The sequence below is a fragment of the Triplophysa dalaica genome, chromosome 6 (genome assembly GCF_015846415.1).
Source record: "Triplophysa dalaica isolate WHDGS20190420 chromosome 6, ASM1584641v1, whole genome shotgun sequence".
NCBI lineage: Eukaryota > Metazoa > Chordata > Actinopteri > Cypriniformes > Nemacheilidae > Triplophysa > Triplophysa dalaica.
The window spans coordinates 18,142,204-18,164,631 of NC_079547.1; the positions used below are offsets into that span (position 1 = coordinate 18,142,204).

Sequence of the window (22,428 nt, forward strand, 5' to 3'; positions counted from 1 at the left end):
GCAGGACGAGTTTAGGTTTCTATCGGTGGAGGTCGCCAGCTGTACTGTGGTGGGGATGATCCTCACTTCTTTCAAGTGCGCCGTCGATGGGTTTGACTAGAGGCACACAGACGCCCACCTATCCGCTCTCTCCGACTCACTTTCCAACGAGCGCTGCAAAATGGCGGCCGCTCCATCCATCCAGCCGCCGTGCGTACACGCGACAAAGCGGGAAAATTCACCTCACGCGGACTCCGACAGCCCCGCGAGCCGACAGGATGAGGACGCAGCATCCGAGGGGATCGCCATCCTCCGAGATCTACCGGAACTGGATCCGGAGGAGATCGAAAGACGACTGCAGAAAACTCGCAGAGAGCTGAGCAACAGGAGGAAGATCCTTATTAAGAATTTGCCACAGGACACCACTAACCAGGTAGAGAGACTGAATATATCAGCATGACAGGTGAAAGTTACACTGTTCACTAGTTTCTTTGAAAAAAGAGAATACCTTTACAGGTGAGTTTGTTTAGGGCGCGTAAACAAATTTTTTATGTAAGTTAAATTCAGTGTATAAGTTAAACAATTCACCTGATATTACGCGCACAACTGCTAATTTACACTTCATGCATTTCAGCCAAAATAAATAAAAAGACGACGACCTAACATCGTAAGTTACCAGAAAGTATCATTTTAAAAACTGTTAGTTGGAAAAAGGATATTAGGAGGTAACAAATAACGTTACTTTATATTCATTTACATAGCAATGACATCAAAGCTAAACTTTTGACGTGGATGGAATAACCTACATACCGTTTTGCGTGTTTCCCTAAACATTATCCACTTCAAAAACAAGACTAAACGGGTAGTGTAAAAGCACCCCTAAAGTAAAACTAAAACTGTAAAATATTTAGTAGTAGTAATATATCACCACAGAAGCACCTTTGACGGCTCGGCGCGGCTAGAGCTCCGCTAAAAATGTGCTGCTCACCGTCTCCCGTTATTTCAAAATGTCATTCAAACATCCAAATAAACGACCAACTGTCATTTATTATTTGTTAGACATTTATTTAAAACCTAATAAAGTGACTGTATGTTATTTATTTTTATCTTTGTTTTTGTATAACTGATATATTGTCAGGACACATCAACATCGCCTCTTTTGCTCGTTTAGTCGTGGTTACGTGTATTCTCGACGCGTATTTGCTCAAGAATTCAGACAAGAGGTCCGACGGTTGAGTCATAGAAAACAGCACGTCGGTGAGCGAAACTGCGAGTGGGAGATGTTTTCATTTCAAGCCGAGGTGCCCGCTGCAGCCTGTGGCATTTCCTACAAAGTTTTACCTCATTATTAATGTTAGTAAACATATCGCGTACCTGGAACCTCGAGGGAGTTGTAATATTTTCACGGAAAGTCAATATCTAATCTCCTGAAAAGATGGCGCTACGTTTTGAGTGTGCATTTTGACATTCGAGGGTTTCTCTGTAATATCGCGAATATCGTGATTATTGCTCTGTGAGGTGATTAATCATTGTGCAATATTCTATCAGTCTCCGGTGCTGTGAGGCATATGTTGAATTACGAACACATGAACTGAGAGAGCACTGCACTTTGTTGCAGTTTGGTCGAGTGTCAGGTGCGCAAAACCACTGTGATCTTAACAGTGAGAACACATGTTGGGCAAATCCACCCCCCCCCCCCTCTCTCTCTCTCTCTCTCTCTCTCTCTCTGTCATTCATACAAGTGCCTTATACTGAATAATTTAGGAGCAGGGCAGTCACATGTTGGGGGCAGGAGAAATAAAGTCAGTTAACCTTTATAAGGCTTCATATTCTGGGCAGCACTATTCTCTCCTTTTTCACCTCCTTGAGTGTGTTGTTGGTTTTGGTGTCACTATCAGATGTTGTGCACTGAGGTCCGTGCACGTTCTGAATGCTCACAACATTACCACATACAGATATTTTGGAAAATATTAACAAAAATGCCAGAATGTTTAAAATGAGAAGTTTAGACATTTAAAGGCTCTGCATCAAACTGAGAAAATCATTACGAATGGGTTTTGTTTACCTTCGTTCAAAGTAAATCTTAAATTCTGTCCAATTGTTGTCATTAAGTTGTTATTTCCAATGTTTTCCTTGTGTCACTAGTTAATCAATTGTTTTCAATACCCTTTCGTATGAAGATTTCTTCTGTCCTCCCATCTCTTTGGCCGTTGAGTTGGGACACCACCCGTGTCAAACTCTTTATCTAGGATTTTACACATTTCAGCATTTTACCACTATTCTACTATCTGGTCTTGTATGTACACACTCCTTACTTTCTTCATGTGTTTATTGGAGCTAGTATAGCATCCTAAAATGGGGCATCCTGATGTTTTCTGGAAATTACCACCTGCTTATGTGGGGGTCAATGTGTTGTCATTGTAGTTGTTTTGCTTTGCAAAAATGTTTAATTATATATTGAATGCATAGATATCATGCTTGCTGGCCAAATTATACAAAATGCATATTCATATATTTCAATGGCTAGCAATTGTTTCCGTCTTAACATTAGTTAATTATTGAACACATTTAGGTACAAAAACTTTTGAATGTAAAAAGGTATTCCGAGCTGAATTATAATAATGCACTGAATACTTAAATGAGCCTCGTAATTTTTATAATTATCTAATTTAATTTCAAATTTTGCTATTGAGATTCTTAAGGATTTAAGTCTTTCTGAAATCTTTCTCTTTTCGTGGCTCATTTTGAGTATGAAAGTAGCTTTATACTTAAGAAACAGAAGTCTAGCTAGCTAGAGTTGTTAAGGGTGAATTTAATTCATTTCCATGAATCAGCACCGTCTGTCTCATAAGTGATTTATTTGTTAATTTACTCAGAATTCCAATATGGACTTTTTAATGCATTATAATGTTGTATAAAAATAAAAAGGGTTTTAGATAGCACCCAGCTCCATTGTGTAGTCACAGTAGTTTGTTCGACTTGCTCCAAAGCAGGTTGAAATTGTGCTGTTAGCAGCTTTTATCAATGTCACAGACCTACAGTAAGACACATTTAGAATTCGTCCTTGTGTTCTTAGAGAGAACAGAGTGTCTCTGAGTTCTTAATAGACACGAGCAATATCAAATGATTAACAAGTGCATGTATAAGGTTATTCTTACTCTGAAAACAGACCTTTTTTTGTTTTAACTTCCCTTTTTTGTAATTCCCTCTTGTTAACACTGACAGTCTGTTCATATACCTTATGCACAGTGAGTGACCTCTGCTACATGCACACACAACGCACCGGTGAACAAGACCAGGGACATTCATTTAGTTTCCCGTCCATCTCTGTTAGCCATCCAATATTCCAGATGTTAGTAGCAGACTGATTTATTTTTTATGGAGGTTTGTACACATGCACACACACCGATGCTGGTCCTGACATCTTGATCCATCTCCAAAGGTCTCTGGATGCTCTGTTAAGCTTTCTACCCATTTATGGGCTTTTGTAATGGATGTGTTATGCGCTGTGTTAAGAGACACCCATAACCGATGACAACCTTACTTTGTGACTTTAATAGAGACAGGGGGAGGCAGTATGCTGCTCTTTGAAATAGCAGAGAGAAAGGGAATTAGACAAAGCACACTTTGTCTGGGATTAAACATGTAGTTTATATAGTGCATATAGATTAGAATGCATGTAAGTTTTGTCTATTCGATAGTTTTCGAAAACAGTGAAGGAGATTAAAGGGATAGTTAACCCAAAAAGGAAAATTGTGTCATCATTTACTCACCCTCATGTTGTTTCAAACCTGTTGTAGATTTTGTTGTTCTCTGTTTAGCGTCCCTACTATTTCAAAATATCTTCTTTTGTGTTCAACACGACAAAGAGTTTAATAAAGTTTTGAAACAACTTGAGGGTGAATAAATGATGACAGAATTTTCATTTTTGGGTGAACTATTCCTTTAATGTTATACTAGTTTTGACCCATAGTATTCTCGTGACAAAATGTCATCATATTATGCACCATAAACTTACGTCCCTCCACATTTCTGATCTTCCCTTATTTTTCCAAACCAGCAGGTACCTTTGTGTTTTAGCAGATAACTTCAATCTCACACAAGCGACTTACAAAGAACTGTTTGTCTCCCCCAAAATGTCATGAAAGTAGATCTCAAAAAGAAGTGTAATCCAGCACAGCCAATAGCGGTCCCATACTGTTCAGTATGTTGTTTCCCCTGCTGAATGCAGAACTACCTTTTTGTCATAATTCAAGTGTGTCCTTTTAGATGTTCCTTTTGTGAAAACACAAAGGCAGTGTGGGCACCTCTGGTTTATCTCCCTTAACACGTGTGCTAGATCTGACAGCAGGGCCTGCTGTGTGCATAAAAGGGAAGAGGAAGAGATTTATGACACGGCATATGTGTGTGTTTATCTGATAATACTGGAACAGTGGACAGTGGCTTTGTGGCTGCAGATGGGCACCTCATTTTCATGCCCACACCATCTGTACATTTAATGTTCTTTAAAGAGTTAAGCCAAAAAATTAGTTAGAAGAAAAATTAAGAAACCTGGCTAAACGTCTTAGGGCGTGCTCACATTTAGCCTGGTTGCTGTTAACCTTGCCCGAGCACAATTGTGACAATTTTCATATGCATATTCATCATTTGTGCTGCTTTTAGAGCTGCATTCTCACCCATCTTTCTCTCTATCTCAACCCCTTACAGGAGGTCCATGACATTCTACGCGAGTACGAGCTAAAATACTGTTTCGTGGACCGGAACAAAGGAACAGGTAATTGGCCTTCTTCAGTCATTCTACTGCTCTCATGTCTAATGGTTCTCCTCCCTCGGAGCCATCAGAATCCAGACCTCCTTCAGCACACTTTTGCCTACTGTACTTACAGCACCTGAAATGTTAATTTCCTACCGCGTTGAATGAGCACTTTGTGAGAAATGTTCTATCTTGCCGAAAGGTCTCACTCAGCCCTTTAGATACATAAATGTTGCCTGTACTTCTGAAGTGATGCTCAAAGTTTTATTGCTTTATGTGCCGGTGAAATGTCTTTATAAATATATACGAAATATTGAAACAAATAAGCATGTCTATAACTGTCTTATATCTTAAACCCCCAGGTAAGTATGTTAGTTAAGATTGTTAACACTTAAATAGATTTTAACAAAATACAAAACTATTGTTAAGTAAATCTATAATCTTACATTAACTAAATGATACCATAACTAAATTATTAGCTAAGTAAATTGAATTGTAGTATTTTAAATTACTTGTCCGTTTTAAACGGACGATTTTGTTCTCTTGTTGTTTTATTTTGTTATCTTGCACATCGCTCCAGACTCTGAAAAATGTAAATAGACGTTCCTTTTCCTGAACATGACAGATAGACTACTTCCTTAATTTGGGACAATTTTAACCTTCATAACATTCAGTTTAGTAAAAATAAAATGTAAAGTGTCCTTTTCATGAGATGGGCCAAGTTGCTATTTTAATTTAAGTTTTATTTACCCAAAAGTGACTTTTCAGCTACAAAAAAAATGAACATTTCTCCACTGAATGCACAGTTTTGAATGAGTACTGTTGTGATGGGAACAACAAGCATTGTCAAATAACTAATTACTAAACAATGGGGCTTCAATAATGCCATAATAAAAAAGGTTTTATATTTTTGTAACTTGCAAATAGTTTTTGGCACACGACACAATGACAAGGTGTTATTATTCATAAACATGTTCTTTAAAAAAACAAAAGATGAAACATTTTGATGATGAAAAATACCATTAGATTCAAAGCTCTCAAATACTTCAGTGTAATAGCATTCATCAGATGCATCTGTTCTGTCTAGCATGATGTGATTTACCCAAGCCCCTAACCAAGACCTTAACAGAAGGGTCTTCAACTACTATTCTTTGAGAGCCAGATTCCACAAGTATAAATAGAATGCGGGCCAGTTTTTTACCATATCATTTCTTCTGTTATTTTGTATTTTTGTTATTTAATGCATTTTGTTCCTTTTATACTGCTTTTGTTGCTGTCACTTATTAGGTGATTATTTAAAACAATATTGCATCCAGTTTTAGTGCCTTTTCATGACATTTAATTAAAACTGATATTGTCTTTTTAATTGTATTTTATGCGTTAGTTTACCCCAAAATGAAATTGCTGTTAATTTACTCACCCCCTGCAGTCCCCCAGTACTTCCAAGATGTGGGTGGCATTTTTTTTCAAGAAGATATTTATGAAGATAATGGTTTAATTAATAAGTCAAAGACGCTAATGCATTCAGCACAAATGTAATCCCTGCCCCTTGGTTTTAAACTGGCGTCTTGAATGATCTGACGTAATTCCGGTAAGATTCCTACTTCTCCTCTACTTCCTGGGGATTTAAAGGACGATTTCGCTTGTCCGCCCCCTGTCGTTTTAAAGAATATCTCAACGGCGAACGCATCAAGTATAAACGTCTCGTCCGTTTGGGGAGTTGTGCTCGCAGTCAACGGAGGCTCGCGAAGCAGAGCAAATCATTTGGTCTGCGAAAGAAACTTGAATTCCTTCAGCAACTTCGGGTGAATTCCAATTGCATTCATGTGTCCTATGCACTTAGAAGGGCAGATCCTTGGAAGGGCAAGTTCTGGAGAGAGATGAAGAACTGTTTTCGTAAATATAGTAGTTTAAATCATACATAATGAATGCAGTAATAAAAACAACATATTTTTTCCCTTATCTGAGACAATAGTTCACGTGATGTAGTACCCTGCCTGAAGTTGCTTTCAAGGGCCGAAGACGTGTTTTGGATGGCAACCTATCGCGTGCGCAAACCCACTGCATGTAGCTGTGGATTGCCGATTATAACGTTGTAAATAACATTAAGTTTCTAGGACAGACCGAACAAATCATGACAAAAACAAAAATGTTATGAGCCGCGGTAATTAGTTTTGTATTGAATGTAGCAACAATTCGGACTTTAAGTCTCAGGATGCTTTTTTCTTATAGCACACCATTCTTTAAGTCTCCACTTATTTGAAATGTTAAGGCGGGCCATTGAAAGAAGATTGGCTCTGCCAGTTGACTAGCCCTGCCTTAAGCGCAAGTAATAGTCGTGCGTACGCAGTACCCTACGCCGTAGCCTTATGCGCACCTCTCCAAAAATGTAACAATGCGTCAACTCAACAGGGACCCTACGCGGGCCGCAAGCGCTTTGGGGCACTGACGCCTAGTGGTCATTGCCTGTCGACGCGGACAACGACGCAGAAGTGTAAATGAAAACCGACACGTAACCTACGGCATAGAGGCTACGGCCTAGGTCCTACGGAGAACTAAAATCGGGCTTTATCCTGTCACTACCCCGTGTGGGTAGCTCTCTGTAAGTCGCTTTGGATAAAAGCGTCTGCTAAATGTACCCCTAAACCTAACACTAAAATAGGAAGGTTACTCCAGGACAATGTCTCTTTGAAATCTCATTCACCTGAACGAGCTCACCATTCTGCAGAGTATCTAAAACACTTCACCAAACATAGTTCACCATAAAGTTCACTTGAAAATTACAGGCAGGTGTTCGATGGTGGATGAAACAAGCTCTCCTGAAAGGTAGTTGTGTGCACACTGTAAGGTTGGCACAAATACAGCTGCAGGTTCACACACAGGTATTTAGTATAGTCTAGTGCTAACCCTATAACTGATTATCAACCTGCACCTTAAGGTAATGCTGGGATCTGGTCCCGCTAAATGTCGTCAGTACCTAAAACCCCGGCCAGCATTCTCACATGCTCTAATTAGCAGTGTCTAGGGATAAAGGTGAAACCCCGCAGTGATCTCATCCTCCAGCCGCTCTGGGCTTGTCACCTCCTGCCAGCACCCTAACAGAAGCTCTGATGTCAAGGGTGCCGGCGTGAGGTTCGCTGGAACGGTCTATCTGTACCTCTGCCCTTTAATACCGTCCCCAAATCCATTTCGCTGTTGAAGCGCTTAGAAGTTCACAGAACTGTTTACAACGCTAACAGACTTGCTGGGTAGCTACTGTATAGCTGCACTTTCGGCTGGAGTCGAGTTTAACTAAAAGATCCGTGGGGTGTGAAAAAGAATAATGAATTACCAAGAGAGGAAATGAGGAAAGGCTAGGAAATATTGATAGAGACTGTAGAGGAAAAGAATGACAGCTTATATGATAGTGAAAAATGAAGAAAAAAATGAAATCTACCGGAAAAGAATTCTTGTCTTGCCTGGCATACAGCCCAGAACTGAAATATGCTCTTGATATTACTGATCCTGGAGGCGTACTGTTAGGGAATTACACCCCCCCCTTCTCTATCTGTATGGTATAGTTGTATTGTACTGCTTTATGAATGTTCCTAGGCGTATAAATGATCGGAACATATGCTTTTAAGTCCTGCCAGGGAAGAGCTGCCTTCCAAAACAAAAATAGTGACAATAGTGGCAAGCTCTCATTTCAAACAACCCGTTATAAGACGCCATAGTCTGATCTCAAATCTGTCTTGTTTTTACTAGTTCGGCTTGCTAAATCTTACTTAGGTCTTTCAGTTCGACTTTCTAGACTATAAATGTTCAATGCATGGGCAAATAATGTTAAACAGAACCCTTAAAGGGATACTCTCCCCAAAAATGTAAATTCTCTCATGAATTACTTATCCTCAAGGAGCTCCAAACCTTATTAACTTATCTTTGTTCTGTTGAACGCAAAGAAAGATATTAAGAAGAATGTGAGGAACTGAGATTACTAGAGCAGTCAAAAATGGTTGTGAGAGGTGCCCCAGAACAGGTTTGTTTTCTTAAATTCGTACAATTTCTATGCTATGGTAGTCAGTAGAGCCATGGAAATCTTAGTTGCTAACATTTTTGCAAATATCTTTGTGTTTAACCAGACAAAGAAATGTATACAGGTTTGGAAAATTTAAGGATGAGGAATTCATGACTGAATTTTCATTTTTAGGTGGAGTATCCCTTGAAAAGGATCTAGTTTTCACTGTAAACAATATTCTGATAGCACGAATCAACCATTTTGTTACATTTCTCACATGGATATTTTTTATTAATATTGGCAATACAAGCAGTATCCACATAGAGTATGTGAGGTTTAAAGCGTACTGTTGCAGTATAGACCCATACTTCATTATTGATGTTTGACTTAAATGTCGCTTATTGGTCCCTGAACTCTCTGTAAGTCGCTTTGGATAAAAGAGTCTGCTAAATTACCAAATGTAAATTTTCTAATTATTGCAGATGTTTTCTATTGATTTTCTATTAACATATTGTGACCCAGATATCAATAAAAAAATTGCCAGGTTCTTTGACTCCCATTGTTACATACGAAACGAAGAATATAGAGGTTCACTGCATGTCACACAAAACACAGACATCACTCTGAAATCCTGAATGTATAAAATCAACCCTGCTTTCTTTTATTTCTGAAGCCTCTTGAGAAAATCATGTGTGTCTAAATGGATCCCATCTTTAAATGCCAAACAAGGCTGGTGGACAGCTCTCTGTTTTAGCCGATGCTGTTCTTCCAGCTTTATAAATGTTTGGATTCCCTAGAAATGAAAGCAGCTTCTCTTTAGGACTGCACCGGTGCTGTTCACTTAGTGGAATGTTGCTGATGTCAATAAACAATGATGATGCCTGACCTCAAATGTGGTTCAGAGAGGAAATATCTAGTCATGGGTGATGGTATTCATTTGCTGATGGTGTGTTGTTTCAATTGGCTTTATGTACAATAGCAGCATGTTGACATAAAAATAATATTTACATTTGATTCATTATCACTTTAAGGTCAAGTTTGTAGCTTCTGCAACACTGGTGGGAATTACATAAATAACGTTTCCAAACAATTGCTATCACCCGATGTGCCATCTCATGCTGCTGCTGTTCGAAGAAAAAGGTCGCACAACCAACTGAATCTTTGATATAAATAGGAATGATAACGTAAACCAGGTATATTAGAACTCTCTGGGTGGCTCAAGCAAATAGAGCACTGGTTTGCGTAAAGGGGCCACATTGTTTATAGTTGTTCTGTAAAAAACATTTTTACAGACGCAAGAAGTCTAAACACACACACTGTTTGTGTCGAGAAAAGGTACTAAAAAGCAAATTTGGGTTAAACCTGGATATGCGTATGTGTATGTTTTACTTATTTCCCTGGATCTGTTTAAGCGCAGGTCGCTTTGACAGCGCTGTTTTGTGTATGTGAAACAAAAAAAGGAAAAATATATCTGTTTTTCAATACTTTGTTATCTTTTCGTGACAGCGTTTGTACGGTGAATCGACTGCTCAAAAAAGAGAAAGCACTAGGTTCCATCAAGTAAAGATTATTTTTCAGGCTTCAAGTTTAGGATAAGTTTATTTGTCGAAATGAAACATCGGTTAATATTTACCAAAGACAATGCAGGGAGACCAGCGGTGGATGTTTCATTATGCATTAAATTCTGCAATCTCAAAATCCTGCAGGGACTCATAAGCGGCAGCACAATACACGTGAATTTGTCTAAGTCAGCTGATGGAACCAGTGAATGCAGAAACGTTGTTTGGAAACCATATCACACTCTTCCGCAGGCAGGGGATGGGCGAGGCTGTTTGTACAGAACTTATAGAGTGTGGTTGTAGCCGCTATGAGGCTGCTCAGGTAGCAGCGGTAATAGAACTCTACGGTTAAGAGTTATTCTACAGCTAAAATTATTTAAAGATTAAAAACTACAAAGTGTTGCTTTAAATCCAACATCGGCCAAACTATGGAAGTCCTCTGTACATACACTTTTTTTCCAGTTTTGTAATCTGTTTCATCCGTGTATTTAAGCCGGCATTCTATTATTTTGTTGGGTTTCCTCCTTGCAGGAATCTGCATCTTTAATGCAGTACAGTCAAATGGAATACTGTAGGAGAAAAGTGCATATGTGAGAGAAAGTAATGCAAGAGAACCTACACAGCAGTGTCGTTAATTGAATTGTCCGTGTCTAGAAAGGCCATTAGGGATGAGTCTTTCCCTTCTCTCCCCCTCCCTCACTTTTATCTGACTGCATGGCTTTTCCGGTAACATTTGTGCCCATGAAATCCACTTTGCTTGTCCTTATTTCTGTAATCCTAATGGTGGCTTTAAAAGTAATTTGCGGAGAAGTTCTTTCCCATAATTACAGAACAGAGGGTGTGTGTGTGTTTTGTGTGAGTGCAGACACACACTCTTGTAGAGGGATTTTGCTTCGGGATGTTGCTTCGCCTCCTTTGGTAATGAGGAATATTTATTATCTTCCATCTCCAATCCAAAGTTTACCCTGGATTCGCCTCAGTAAGCCCAATAAATTGGCTCTGCGCATTGAATGCGGGTTGTTAATGGCTGCCTGTTGTGAAACAAAGCATGTTAATTGAACACTTGTAAAGCAACATCAACCACCCTGGATCTTCCCAGTACGGTTACACTGTAGAGTTAAAAAAGCTAATTTGTTTCAATAGTGCCATCCATTCCGTGATGGAATTCTGAAGGAATGTGTGGTGTTCCGGACAGGCAGCGGGATGACAATGGATGCGGTGGGCATGGGAATTAAGGTTTAACAATGGGACTTTGTTCAAACTGCACTGTCCAGTAATAAAGACGCACCCAAATCAAAAAAGCGTCCGGGATCTTGGCTCAGTAGGCTTAGTCAACACAGGTGGTTACCTATATTAATAATGCTTTTTTTTGGGAATGTGCATGCAATGTTGTGTCATTGATATACAGCTACAGGGGCTGAATGATATTGAAGAAAATGTGATTTCCAATAACTTTAAATTTGATATTATATACATCATGATACAATCCAACATAGCCTCACGGCAGTTTATGACATAAAATGTAGAATCTATAGATTTGGATTCATGGACACACTTTTCTCTTTTTTCGGCATATATATAGAATATACAAAAATATATAATCTTGTTCATTCTTTCCCTTGCTTACACCAGCTTTAATCCTCCTAGTTGCATGGCCTTGTAAACTAACGGTACTGTTTAGCGTGTTGACAAAATGTTTATATGCTCTCCTACTTGTAAGTTGCTTTTGATAAAAGCGTCTGCCATATGTAAAGGATATAAATACATATACCATCACAGGGGTAAAGGCAATTCATACTGAAACATACAAATAATGTGCTTTTTGCATTTTGAAATTTAGACCCGACCTATTAACATCAGCTAAAGATTTTCTTTCTGTCTAATGCAGTAAAAAAAGTAAGGCTATATAAAACATCATATATTATATATATAGGCTTAGCATACATCCCTGCTCATTGTGCCCAATTATTTTTGATAGACTGTTAAAGATCTTCTTGAACTACGGCACTGGATCTGATCAAGAGGGACTTATTTCAGTCCTTTTAAAAGGCTTTTGTGAAGTCTACTGTCATATTTTTGAAACTAGAGACGGTTATGTTATTGTATCCAATAAAGTGATTAGACTCACTTTGAGTGGTGTGGACAGGCTGGTCGTGATCGAGGAATAATCATAATGGTGATTATGAGGTCATAGGACAAGCTAATGTATAGTTTTATCTAGAGCTCGGACAATAGTAGAAAAAGCCTAATAGCATAGAAACGACTGGTGCACATTAGCAGTACTATAAAAATATTAATATTGGAATAAATTATATCATAATAACATATCAAGTTATAAATAATTCAGAAAAACTGAAAATAATAATTCTTTCCGCAGCTGTATGAGAACAAAATTAGCATGTACAGAAATAACAGAAATTGAAAGCATGATGCTATTTTATTAGCTTTTCATCAAATTGAAACTTGCCCATAGCTCACTGCCAATTACATTGTCTTAAAAGTTGTCTTTAAATACGCATTGAGTAACTGCATCCTTTGAACACCCCTGGCTCCTCTTAAAATGCTTTTTTCTACATATTTAGAATGCACAATTGTCTACTTTACAAATCCTTCGAACATTTAGGCAGACAATTGCGTAACACTCAGCGTCAATACAACATCTCAAGATCTTTCTCATGCCTTCACAGCACTTCACTGATCATTCTCAACAGTGACTTATTATGCAGGGAGATGGCACACATAATAGCTAAATTCTAGTCCCAAAGGGAGGAGAAGAACACCATTAGAAGCCCACATGCTGTCATTTCACACATGGACTCTCGTTATGTGCGCCGTTGTTTGCTATGCCCAGTTTCCAAATGACTGATTTACAGTGCTGAAATTAATTGCCATGTGAGCGTTCGCACGTACTCCCGACGGACGCTTCATCAGCGCGTACAGTGACAAATCACAGGCGTTAAAAACTACTGTTATGTGACGTGTATGATCAATGGGGGAAAGGCAGGAAGTGGCTGCCCACTGACCGCACATGTCATGTTTCCGTCGCACCTTTGAGATTTAAAAACTAGGAGAGGAGAGTTATGCTTAGCCGTGCTGAGACTTAGATTTGGGTCAATGTTGTGAGTATTGCTTTAAAAGGAATATGAACTTGCTTTCTTTGCAGTAATTGAGATCTGAAAAAATACACAGCATCTTTTCGGTTATTTTGAGCTTTTTCACCAGTTTTATATTTCTGCAAATTAATGCAAATAGAAGCAATATATTAATTTAAAATGTGGGAGAAATATTGTTAGTAGTTCACAAAATGAAACAAAAATTATCATTTTACCTAAACACATACCATTAAATAGTAAATACAGAAAAACTGAAAACGATCTTTGAAAGGGTCTCTGATTTTTTCCACGCCTGTATGTCTTCTTGAGTGACACAATAGATTTAAGAGAGACAATGATTAATATTTTGAGCATATAGAGATATTTAAACTTAGCGCTAGATATAAATACTGCAATAAATGTAATTCGAATTGGTTTTTGTGTGTTTTTTGACAAGTTGTCATATTATGTTCCTTTAAAGTCCGGTTGAATCGAATTTGCATTTACTTCGTAAAAGGGGGGCGTGTCTTGTTTCTTCTTGGAAATAAATTTTATTTGCAAATTGATTGGATCTAGAAAAGCAGGTATTTAGATCATGGGACATTTAAAATGCAAAAGTATTCTTATGTATTCAATTTGGGATTTTTTGGAAGTAGGGTAAAGAGGATTCAGCGTTGGTTCACTTCACTTCAAGTGCAAAAATTCTTGTGATCTCAAAAAAAGATTTTATTGTCTTCAATCGAACTGTAGTTTTATATTTCTTTTCGGTGCATTACAAAGTAATATATGACCCAGCCATGTTCTCCATAGATTTCATCAGATTTCCCTTTTTATTAAGGTGATAGTTGTAATAAAAGCGAACGTTTAGGTGATGATTAAATGCACATGATTCAAACAGCACGAGCACTCCATCAGAACAATCCCCCAGCATGCATCTCACAGCTGATGAAGTTCGAGAGAGGGGGCTGCAAATGGATCCAATGGCGGTGCGGGGGTCTCGTTGTCCACTTGAAGCTTTAGAGGGGCTTTTTACGGGAGCGTGTGGGAGAGACTGCTTGGCCCCATGACCACTTCAGCCGGATGACTGATGCTGGTAAAACAGAAGGAGATCATCATTAATTGATGCGGTGGCAAATGTAGGCGGCTTGAGAGAGGGAACACACACACTCTCGCACTTAAACATGCACTTGCAAGAGGACAAAGGCCAAAGTCGTGTCTGCTGTAGAGCAGAAAGCATTTGAATATCGAGGCTGGGTAATGCTAGCATTTAACTGCTCCATTATGTTTGCCACATGGGAATTGGGATGTGATGAAGTTCACATTTCGGTGTTTTCAATCAGCCGTGCATGTGAGGGTTTTTCTGAACTTGTTTGGATTGGTATGCATGAGAACGTTTTCTTTAGGAGGCCCCATGGAAAAGTTTGTACATAATGACCAGGAGCAGTTGCTCACAAAGCTGTCACAGACATGTTCATCATTTCTCTGTCTCACATCAGAACACTGTCTGTTCCACTGAAAACGAAATACTGCACATCACCACTACTCATATGAATCTACTGACATGTAATGCAATTTTTACCTTAAAAAAAAGCCTGTCAGCCTCTTCCAATTCATTAAATGAGCCATAGTAGGTCATACTCAAGTGGGCTGTGCCCCAAAGGACTGAAATCCCAAAACCTCCGCATGCAAGATGATACAAGACCCTCAGCTTTGCTTCAGAATCCTGTCAGGATGTTTTACATTATCCTTCACTTGTCAGGCTGAATATGAATGCAGAGCCCCCAGAGCCTGTTTTAACACCAAAGATGAAAGACGTTCATCCGTTTGTTCTTTTGCATGTTCATCAGTACATATATTCCACATCTATAGCAGCTGTCGGCTTTGCTGGCAGTTTTCATTGCTAACTAGCATGCTGAGAGATAGCAATTGGAGACCAAAACGCACGCGTGTGTCCGCGTGGCTCATTTTAGCGTTAGGTCACATGACCCTAGAATTCATACAATCGTGGCCAGGAGCCGCAGATATGCGCGAGTGTTTGTATAGCTCTGACCCGCCACTTGACACGTCATACAGCGGTGGCTGGATCACAGCGCCTGTTAGAGTGTTTGTGATATATGTGTATATGTGCGTCTGCCTGCCTGCTTGATTATTGACATGCTGTAAAGCAGCAGGGGAAGGCTTGTTTGTGTTCTGCCACTGAAGGCAGCCAGTGGGGGTTGGACACTCTGTCAAGGCACAGCCTGAAGGACCCAAACTTGGCCTGTCACTGATGGCCTTGGTGTCTGCTAAGATTTTACAGCCATCTGGTAATGACACCCAGCCCGATCGGAGCCTAACAAGCCATAATGTGCACAGCATTAGGGCAGATCTGTGTCTTCTACTTTTTGCCACAGACCCAGTTGTAAACGAAAACCGCTGCGATTGCATGTGTTTGTGTCTCATACATAGCGTCGTAATTCGCACACTTCTACAACAGAGGTTCACAAATCCTTATGCTTCAGGACACAGATTTTCTTGGGCATTCAATGGTGACCCAATTCGCTGCTTTCTATATTTACATTTGTCTTGGACTGCATAATACTGGGTAACATGATAATGATTATTCGGATCAAACTTGAGATTCGCAATTATTTTGATCAAAATATTAAATTCGCGATTAATAATCATTATATTCTGTTAATTTAGATATTTTTTGTTATTTCACTTCAGCATATTTATAACATTTTACAGCCCATTAAAGAATGTTCTAACCTGCCGCTGTTGAACTTCTACGACTCCGATAATGACTCGAATTTTGACTTTATCGTGACTTTATGATTCATTTGCCTTCTATTAATATGTTAATATAACTTTGATTATGCTTAATTAATTGTAGGAGGCAGAAATATATATATTGATTAAATTAAGATTTTGCTTTTTTCGCAAATTAACCCGTATTTAGGAAAATATGGGTTGCTTTCCTTCGCCCTGTGTAGTTGTGAGGATGTGGGCATCACATAACCCCTGTCCATCTGCTGTATTTGGCTGCCTTCTACCAAGCAAATTTTGTGCCAAAAATGCCATAAATTTTTTATTGTATGGTTAGTTACTGTGTTGCTTGTATTATTCTTTATTAGCGTTGTTGTTTTCCCCAGTCAGAACAGACCTGCAAATCATTTTTGAGTCATGACCCATCAACCGGTCAGGATTTACACAGTGTGCATCTGTTTGGATTAATATTTGCCCACCATCTTTTGCAGGAGAAGAGGTTCTCTACTCATGTCTGCAGTTGTAAAAAGAGGCACATAAAATGTCTTTAGTTGTAAAAAGAGGCACATAAATATGAAACAAAATGTGTTTAAAAGGAAGAAAATTGCGAAATGAATGTAAAGTTGTGCCAAATCTTTCACTATGAGGTTAGTTAACCAAACAATTACAGCTCAAAAACTTTATCGCTAACTACCCACAAACCTGTTAACTAGACACAAAATGCACTGAATTAATATAACCATCCTTCCATTCTATATAAATTAGGTGCATTATTGAATCCAGCTTATTCACAAAATATAGCGCTGATGTAATTTGCGTTGCGCTAGTTTTGCTCATGAGAATCAGACAGTTACCAGAATTGTATTAAGAGTAGAGGATTGTAGCATGCTATTTGCACAGCATAAATTTCCTGTGTATGTTTGCTCTGTTACCTGATCTGCAGATCAGGTGTGTGTTTAATTCCTTTACTGTAGCAGTTGCTCGAACAACACAGACTGTGCAAATAAAGAACACACCAGACTCATAATCTATTCTTTTTTCTTATTGAACTTCCCTTTATGTAAGCATGCAGTTAAAATGCAACTTTTTGATGTAGAAGATCTAGTCCTATCACCAGACATGTATAAACTAATGTGGCCGGTTACTGGTCCAACATAAAGGAGTCAGTCACTTAAAAAACAAAAACCCAGTAGGCGATTTGTTGAAACAGGTTATTACAAACTGTATTTAAGTTTAAAGATAATAAACAACAAGTTTTGCGTTGTGTGTGATGTTATGAAATGACGTTTCTCCATCAATAAAAATAAAAATTTGTCTTCGTTTATATGTAATGTGTGAACTTTTCACACAGTCCCTTACCCCCCAATTATACAATAATAAATGAGCAAAATCTATGTTTATGCATTTATTAGATGTGTTTTGAAATCAAATTAAAGTTGCAATCCTCAAAGCATAAATCCTCAAGCCCTTTGTGCCACAACATGCAACCCAATAAAGCTTTAAATGCAATGTTCTTTCACATCCTTTGTAATGAATTTCATTGAGTTCACAGTGTCAGTAGGGCTCATGTCACACACTTCGGTATCTGAGCGAGTATTACTCCTCCCCAGCATATTATCATTTCAGTGCTGAAGAAAAGTCTAATGAGTGTAATGAGAAAGTGGAAACGCAACACAGACAATGCCCATGGGATGAAGACACTCAACGCTGTGATTTGAACTTTATAATTCCTGTAATTGTCGTGGCTTTGTCTTGTGATGTAACCAGAAACCAATCCACAGTATACTGAGCAGAAAACCACTCAGACATCTGCCATAGAGGCATGATGTCACTGGCAAAAGACAGATGAGCACAACGTCATCCTGGTCATTTTAATGTCAATGCCTAGAGCACCTTTTAATGACTGGACGGTATGTTAATGAGTCATTTTAGGTGTCTCATCATGGCAGAAGAATTATAGGCTTTATGCCGCTACAATAAAGCCCCCTACCACACACCCCCACCCTCGACTTAGCATAGAAAAAAGCTAATAACTGTCACCGATTTATACAAAGGCTATAATCAGGTTCCTGTGTTTTAAAAAATGGCCGTCTAAGACCTGTCACCAGTAAAGTGGCTGTGATTTCTACGATTATTGTGTTAGCTTTTCTTAGTTCAAGCTGTTTTTTATTTATTTTTTGTCAATACAAAAAGTCCCAGATACTGTATACTCAATTTATTCTAGAGGGAAAAGGCGAAAATTAAACGAAAATTAACAAAGTATAAATGGGACCATCTGAGGCTCAAGAACCTTTGACATTATATGCAGCGCCTGTTCACGTCTATTGTACTAAAAGGTAACTAGTATATTCTGTACTATATTAATGCACATTTTAAAAGATATTTTCAGTTTGTTGCTCTGACTGTCGCAAAATATGTGTGAACTATTTACTTCCTGTTATTCGCGAAAATCATTTTGTGTTTAAGTCAATGGACTTGCACAGAGTAATTTAAAATGTTTTAATGTTAATGTTGCATGTGATGTTAATGGTAATTCATTGATTGCCTTATAATATATTTACTGCCACATTTTTGGAAATTACTTACAGTATGTTCATAAACTGGTCTAAAAACATGCACATGAAAAAAGTTTTTTGCTTGTCTAGTACACATGAACATTACATGGGAGATATTTTTTGAATATCAAAAAAAACGACTTCTTAAATAATACATCCTGCTTGTTGGTAAACTGCCACTGTATATTAAACCATTGACATTTTTGTTTAGAAATGAGTCATGAATTATTACATTAACCTGCGAGTAAGCTGTGTCAAGGGCTATTTTTTAAGAACCCTTACATTGCTCTCATTTGAAAATATGTGAATCTAAGAGCATACTGGAAAAGAAAATAGTTAGAGGATTTTTGTAATGAAGTGAATAACCTCAGATATATATCTCCCAGCGACCTTGATGCTTAGAATGTAGAATAATAATGAGTTTGTTTAGTCAGAAGGCTTTATTCTCTGTTATTCAAGAATGTACTTTTTTATGTTTCTAAAAATAGAAATGGATTCATTACAGTTAAATGTTGAAATCTAGTTTGAAAACAAATATTGTTATGGCCTGTTACAGCAACTTCCATAGCAATGGATTTTATTTTTTAGAAAACTTTTTGTAATGGCAAAGTGTGTATTGTGTTATGTTAAAAATGATATGTCCAGTCCAGTCCCATTTAAGTATGTACACACAACAATAGGTAAGCCATTGTAGGCTGATTTTCACCAAAATGTGCAAACGCTGTCTCTCTGGTGCTGTTGAACTATTGATTGTATTTAGGAAACCTGTTTGAAAACAATCATTTTCAATTAACTTTGGTGCCTTAGAAATTACACACTTTAACTTTATATATTGAAAATGTACTATAGAAACATCTTGATGAAAATATTAACATTGTCTCCAATACTTCATTGAGAATATCTCAACATTGTCCAAATGCTTTTCTCTGGTCAATATGTCAAGTCTTACTTTTGATGAGTTATTCTATTCATGTTTGTGACTCAGAACAAGTTTCCCTTTGAGTGTTTTTTTAATGTTTTGTCCATATGTGTGTGTTTTTATGTGTGTGTCTCACTAGCCTTCGTAACCCTTCTAAATGGTGACCAGGCACAGGATGCCATCCGAAATCTGCACCAGACATCAGTCCGCGGCCGTGACATCACCGTCCAGCTCCAGCCTACGGACTCTCTCCTGTGTGTCACCAACCTACCCTACACACTCACTGCCACCCAGTTTCAGGAGCTGGTGCGTACCTATGGCAACATCGAGCGCTGTTTCCTGGTTTACAGTGACCTTACGGGACACTCTAAAGGCTACGGCTTCGTGGAGTACATGAAGAAGGATTCGGCATCCAGGGCACGGTCAGAACTCCTGGGGAAGCCGTTGGGTGACCGGGCGCTTATGGTGCAATGGGCTGATGTCAACCAACTGACCTCTACTGACCACCTCCATTCCAAGTGCCTGTGCGTGGATCGCCTGCCGCTGGACTTCGAAGACTCAGAGGAGCTGGCTCACATTTTTTCAGAGCACTACAAAACTGTCTTCTGCCAGGTGAGATGAGGAGGTGTTTTGTTATGATTTTGGGTGTTTCACCTCAACAATTTTTTTTATCATTTAATCTATTTTATCATTTAAATTCACCTTTAATTTTTTGGCCAATGAAGAAATATTTAAATAAATAAAAAAGCTGTTTCATTTATACAGGCTGGAACATTGCGTAATATTGTAATATTTTCAGATCATAAAACAACACAAAATGTAACATTTGAAAGAACAGATTTTTCATACCTAACATGGCCTGAGTAGTGCTTTACATTATTTCTGATATTGCTTTACAATCAACCCTGCCCTCCACTTTTCTCCAATGTTTTTGTTACAGCTTGAAATTTTTAAACTGAACTTGAACCAGCTTCATCTTGATTTTTTGACGTGTGCTTGTGTTTGAGCTCCTGTACATCTTCATCCATTAGAAAAGTGCTGATGGTCTTTTGCCAGACGTGGCAGCGATGACTTGTTCTAAAATCCTACCCAGCCTTCACTCCTCTGTCCATCTTGTTAATATAGAGAGCTTTTCACCACGCAAGCCTTCTCCATGAATCAATACCACCTAGGAAAACTGCCTTTAAGTGCTGATGCAGGATATGGTTTCCTCAACCTCCATCCTAATCAAAACCATTAAAGCTAAAGGGCAACACTGACTTTAGATCTGCAGTTAGGGCCAACACCAGCCGACACAGAAATCAATACTCTACAGTACACCCTCTCAATCCCATGATGCTTTGCAGTGGCACCAGACCCACACCATCTGCTGGAGGCTTGAAGATGCATCAGGCACTGAGGACTTTGACCTCAAATTGCATCACTGTGCTTTCAGGGCTTTTTAATACTCAAGCTTTGCTTCGTGAATCAATATTGGAGCTCTATTGACGCCCCCAGTACTGTACAGAAATGAGATAAGTCAAGAGACTGTGGGAACGATTCAGCTCATTTGTGTGCAAAGGATGCCGGAAGATGCAAAATGCAGACCGGATTGACAAAAAAGTCTCATTAATATTTAGGATGTTTTAATGATCTGAAAGCTTCTTTCATAACTGCATAGTGATCGGAAGGAGCGACTGTTTAGTAATGTTCTTCTAATGGAGGTTTGTCCTTAGTGCTGCCTTTTTGAAATGGTTTTATATGAAAAGATTTTAAAGGTATAGTACACCCTAAAATGAAGAACTTATCAATTATTATTTAATAAAATGAATACATATTTACCATCATTGGGCTTCATTTAAAACGCCCTGTGAATTTTCATTGCAGTCCTACATTATAAACAGAAAAAGGGAAAACGGAATTGAATTTAAAGTCGGCATAATTTCATTATAGTTCACATTGAATGAGTTGACCAGGTCAGGTCCAGCTACAGTAGGAGCAGGCTTGCATTCTCAAAGACACTTTGGTGAGATATAAAGTGGCATAACTCCGGTATTTTTGTTGGCAGTGTCAGCTGTTAGGCATGTTAAGAAATGTCAGCTCCATTAAATGGGTTCCAAAATGCATCTCCCTCTTTCTTTGCCACATGTCGCCTCCCACGTCATCTCTCTCACCACTCCCTCCCTTCTCTAATGTGCCTTTGAGACGCTCTTGAGAATGACAGCAGTTATGTTATTAGATGACTCAGCGTGTTGGTGAGTGGCATGTTCTGACCCGGGTCTTCTGTGACATGTTGTGGGGTTCGGGCTCAATGCAAATGCTGACAACTGGACGGACGTAGTCTTGAAGCTTCCTCATAGACTTAGGTGGACAAGAAGTGAAGAGATTAACCCAGCGTGCGAGTTTCGTGAAAACTGGGGGGGGGCTTTAGGGGGATTTATCAAGGAAACCACAATCCACATATTTTTTAATGCTGCACGCAGTTAGATTATTTAACTCAGTCTTAAGTCATTTGGTGATATTATATTTTTAGGATTTTTTTTAAATCAACACATTCTCTCTTCCGCCTTCTCACATATTTACGCCCTTTGCCTAACTTTTTAACATGCAGGGTATCCCTCCAGCGTCGTTTTTCGATGTTCAGGGCAAGTAAAATGAATGCTACTGGTTTATGAAATTGTATATAATTTGCAATGGTGGTGGTCGGGGGTTTGATTTAAGCTTAAGGCCAGGATAATTGCATTTACATGACGCTATTCAGGCAGTCTAAAGCCCTATTCACACGGGATTAGTATTGCCTGGGGACCTCTGGTCATTTGTAATAATTGCAGAGATTGTCTGTGATCTTAA

General features: G+C 38.6%; 1 protein-coding gene across 1 annotated transcript in view; it reads left to right on the top strand.

Annotated features, from left to right (window-relative positions):
* The window catches only part of LOC130424793 (ribonucleoprotein PTB-binding 2-like), a 53,401-nt gene continuing 30,973 nt past the window's right edge, over positions 1 to 22,428 (top strand). Inside the window, exons 1-3 of the mRNA XM_056750713.1 lie at positions 1 to 412; positions 4,687 to 4,753; positions 19,739 to 20,211. Of these exons, the coding sequence (XP_056606691.1) occupies positions 161 to 412; positions 4,687 to 4,753; positions 19,739 to 20,211 (792 nt within the window). The 5' untranslated portion in view covers positions 1 to 160. The remainder of the gene's footprint in view (positions 413 to 4,686; positions 4,754 to 19,738; positions 20,212 to 22,428) is intronic.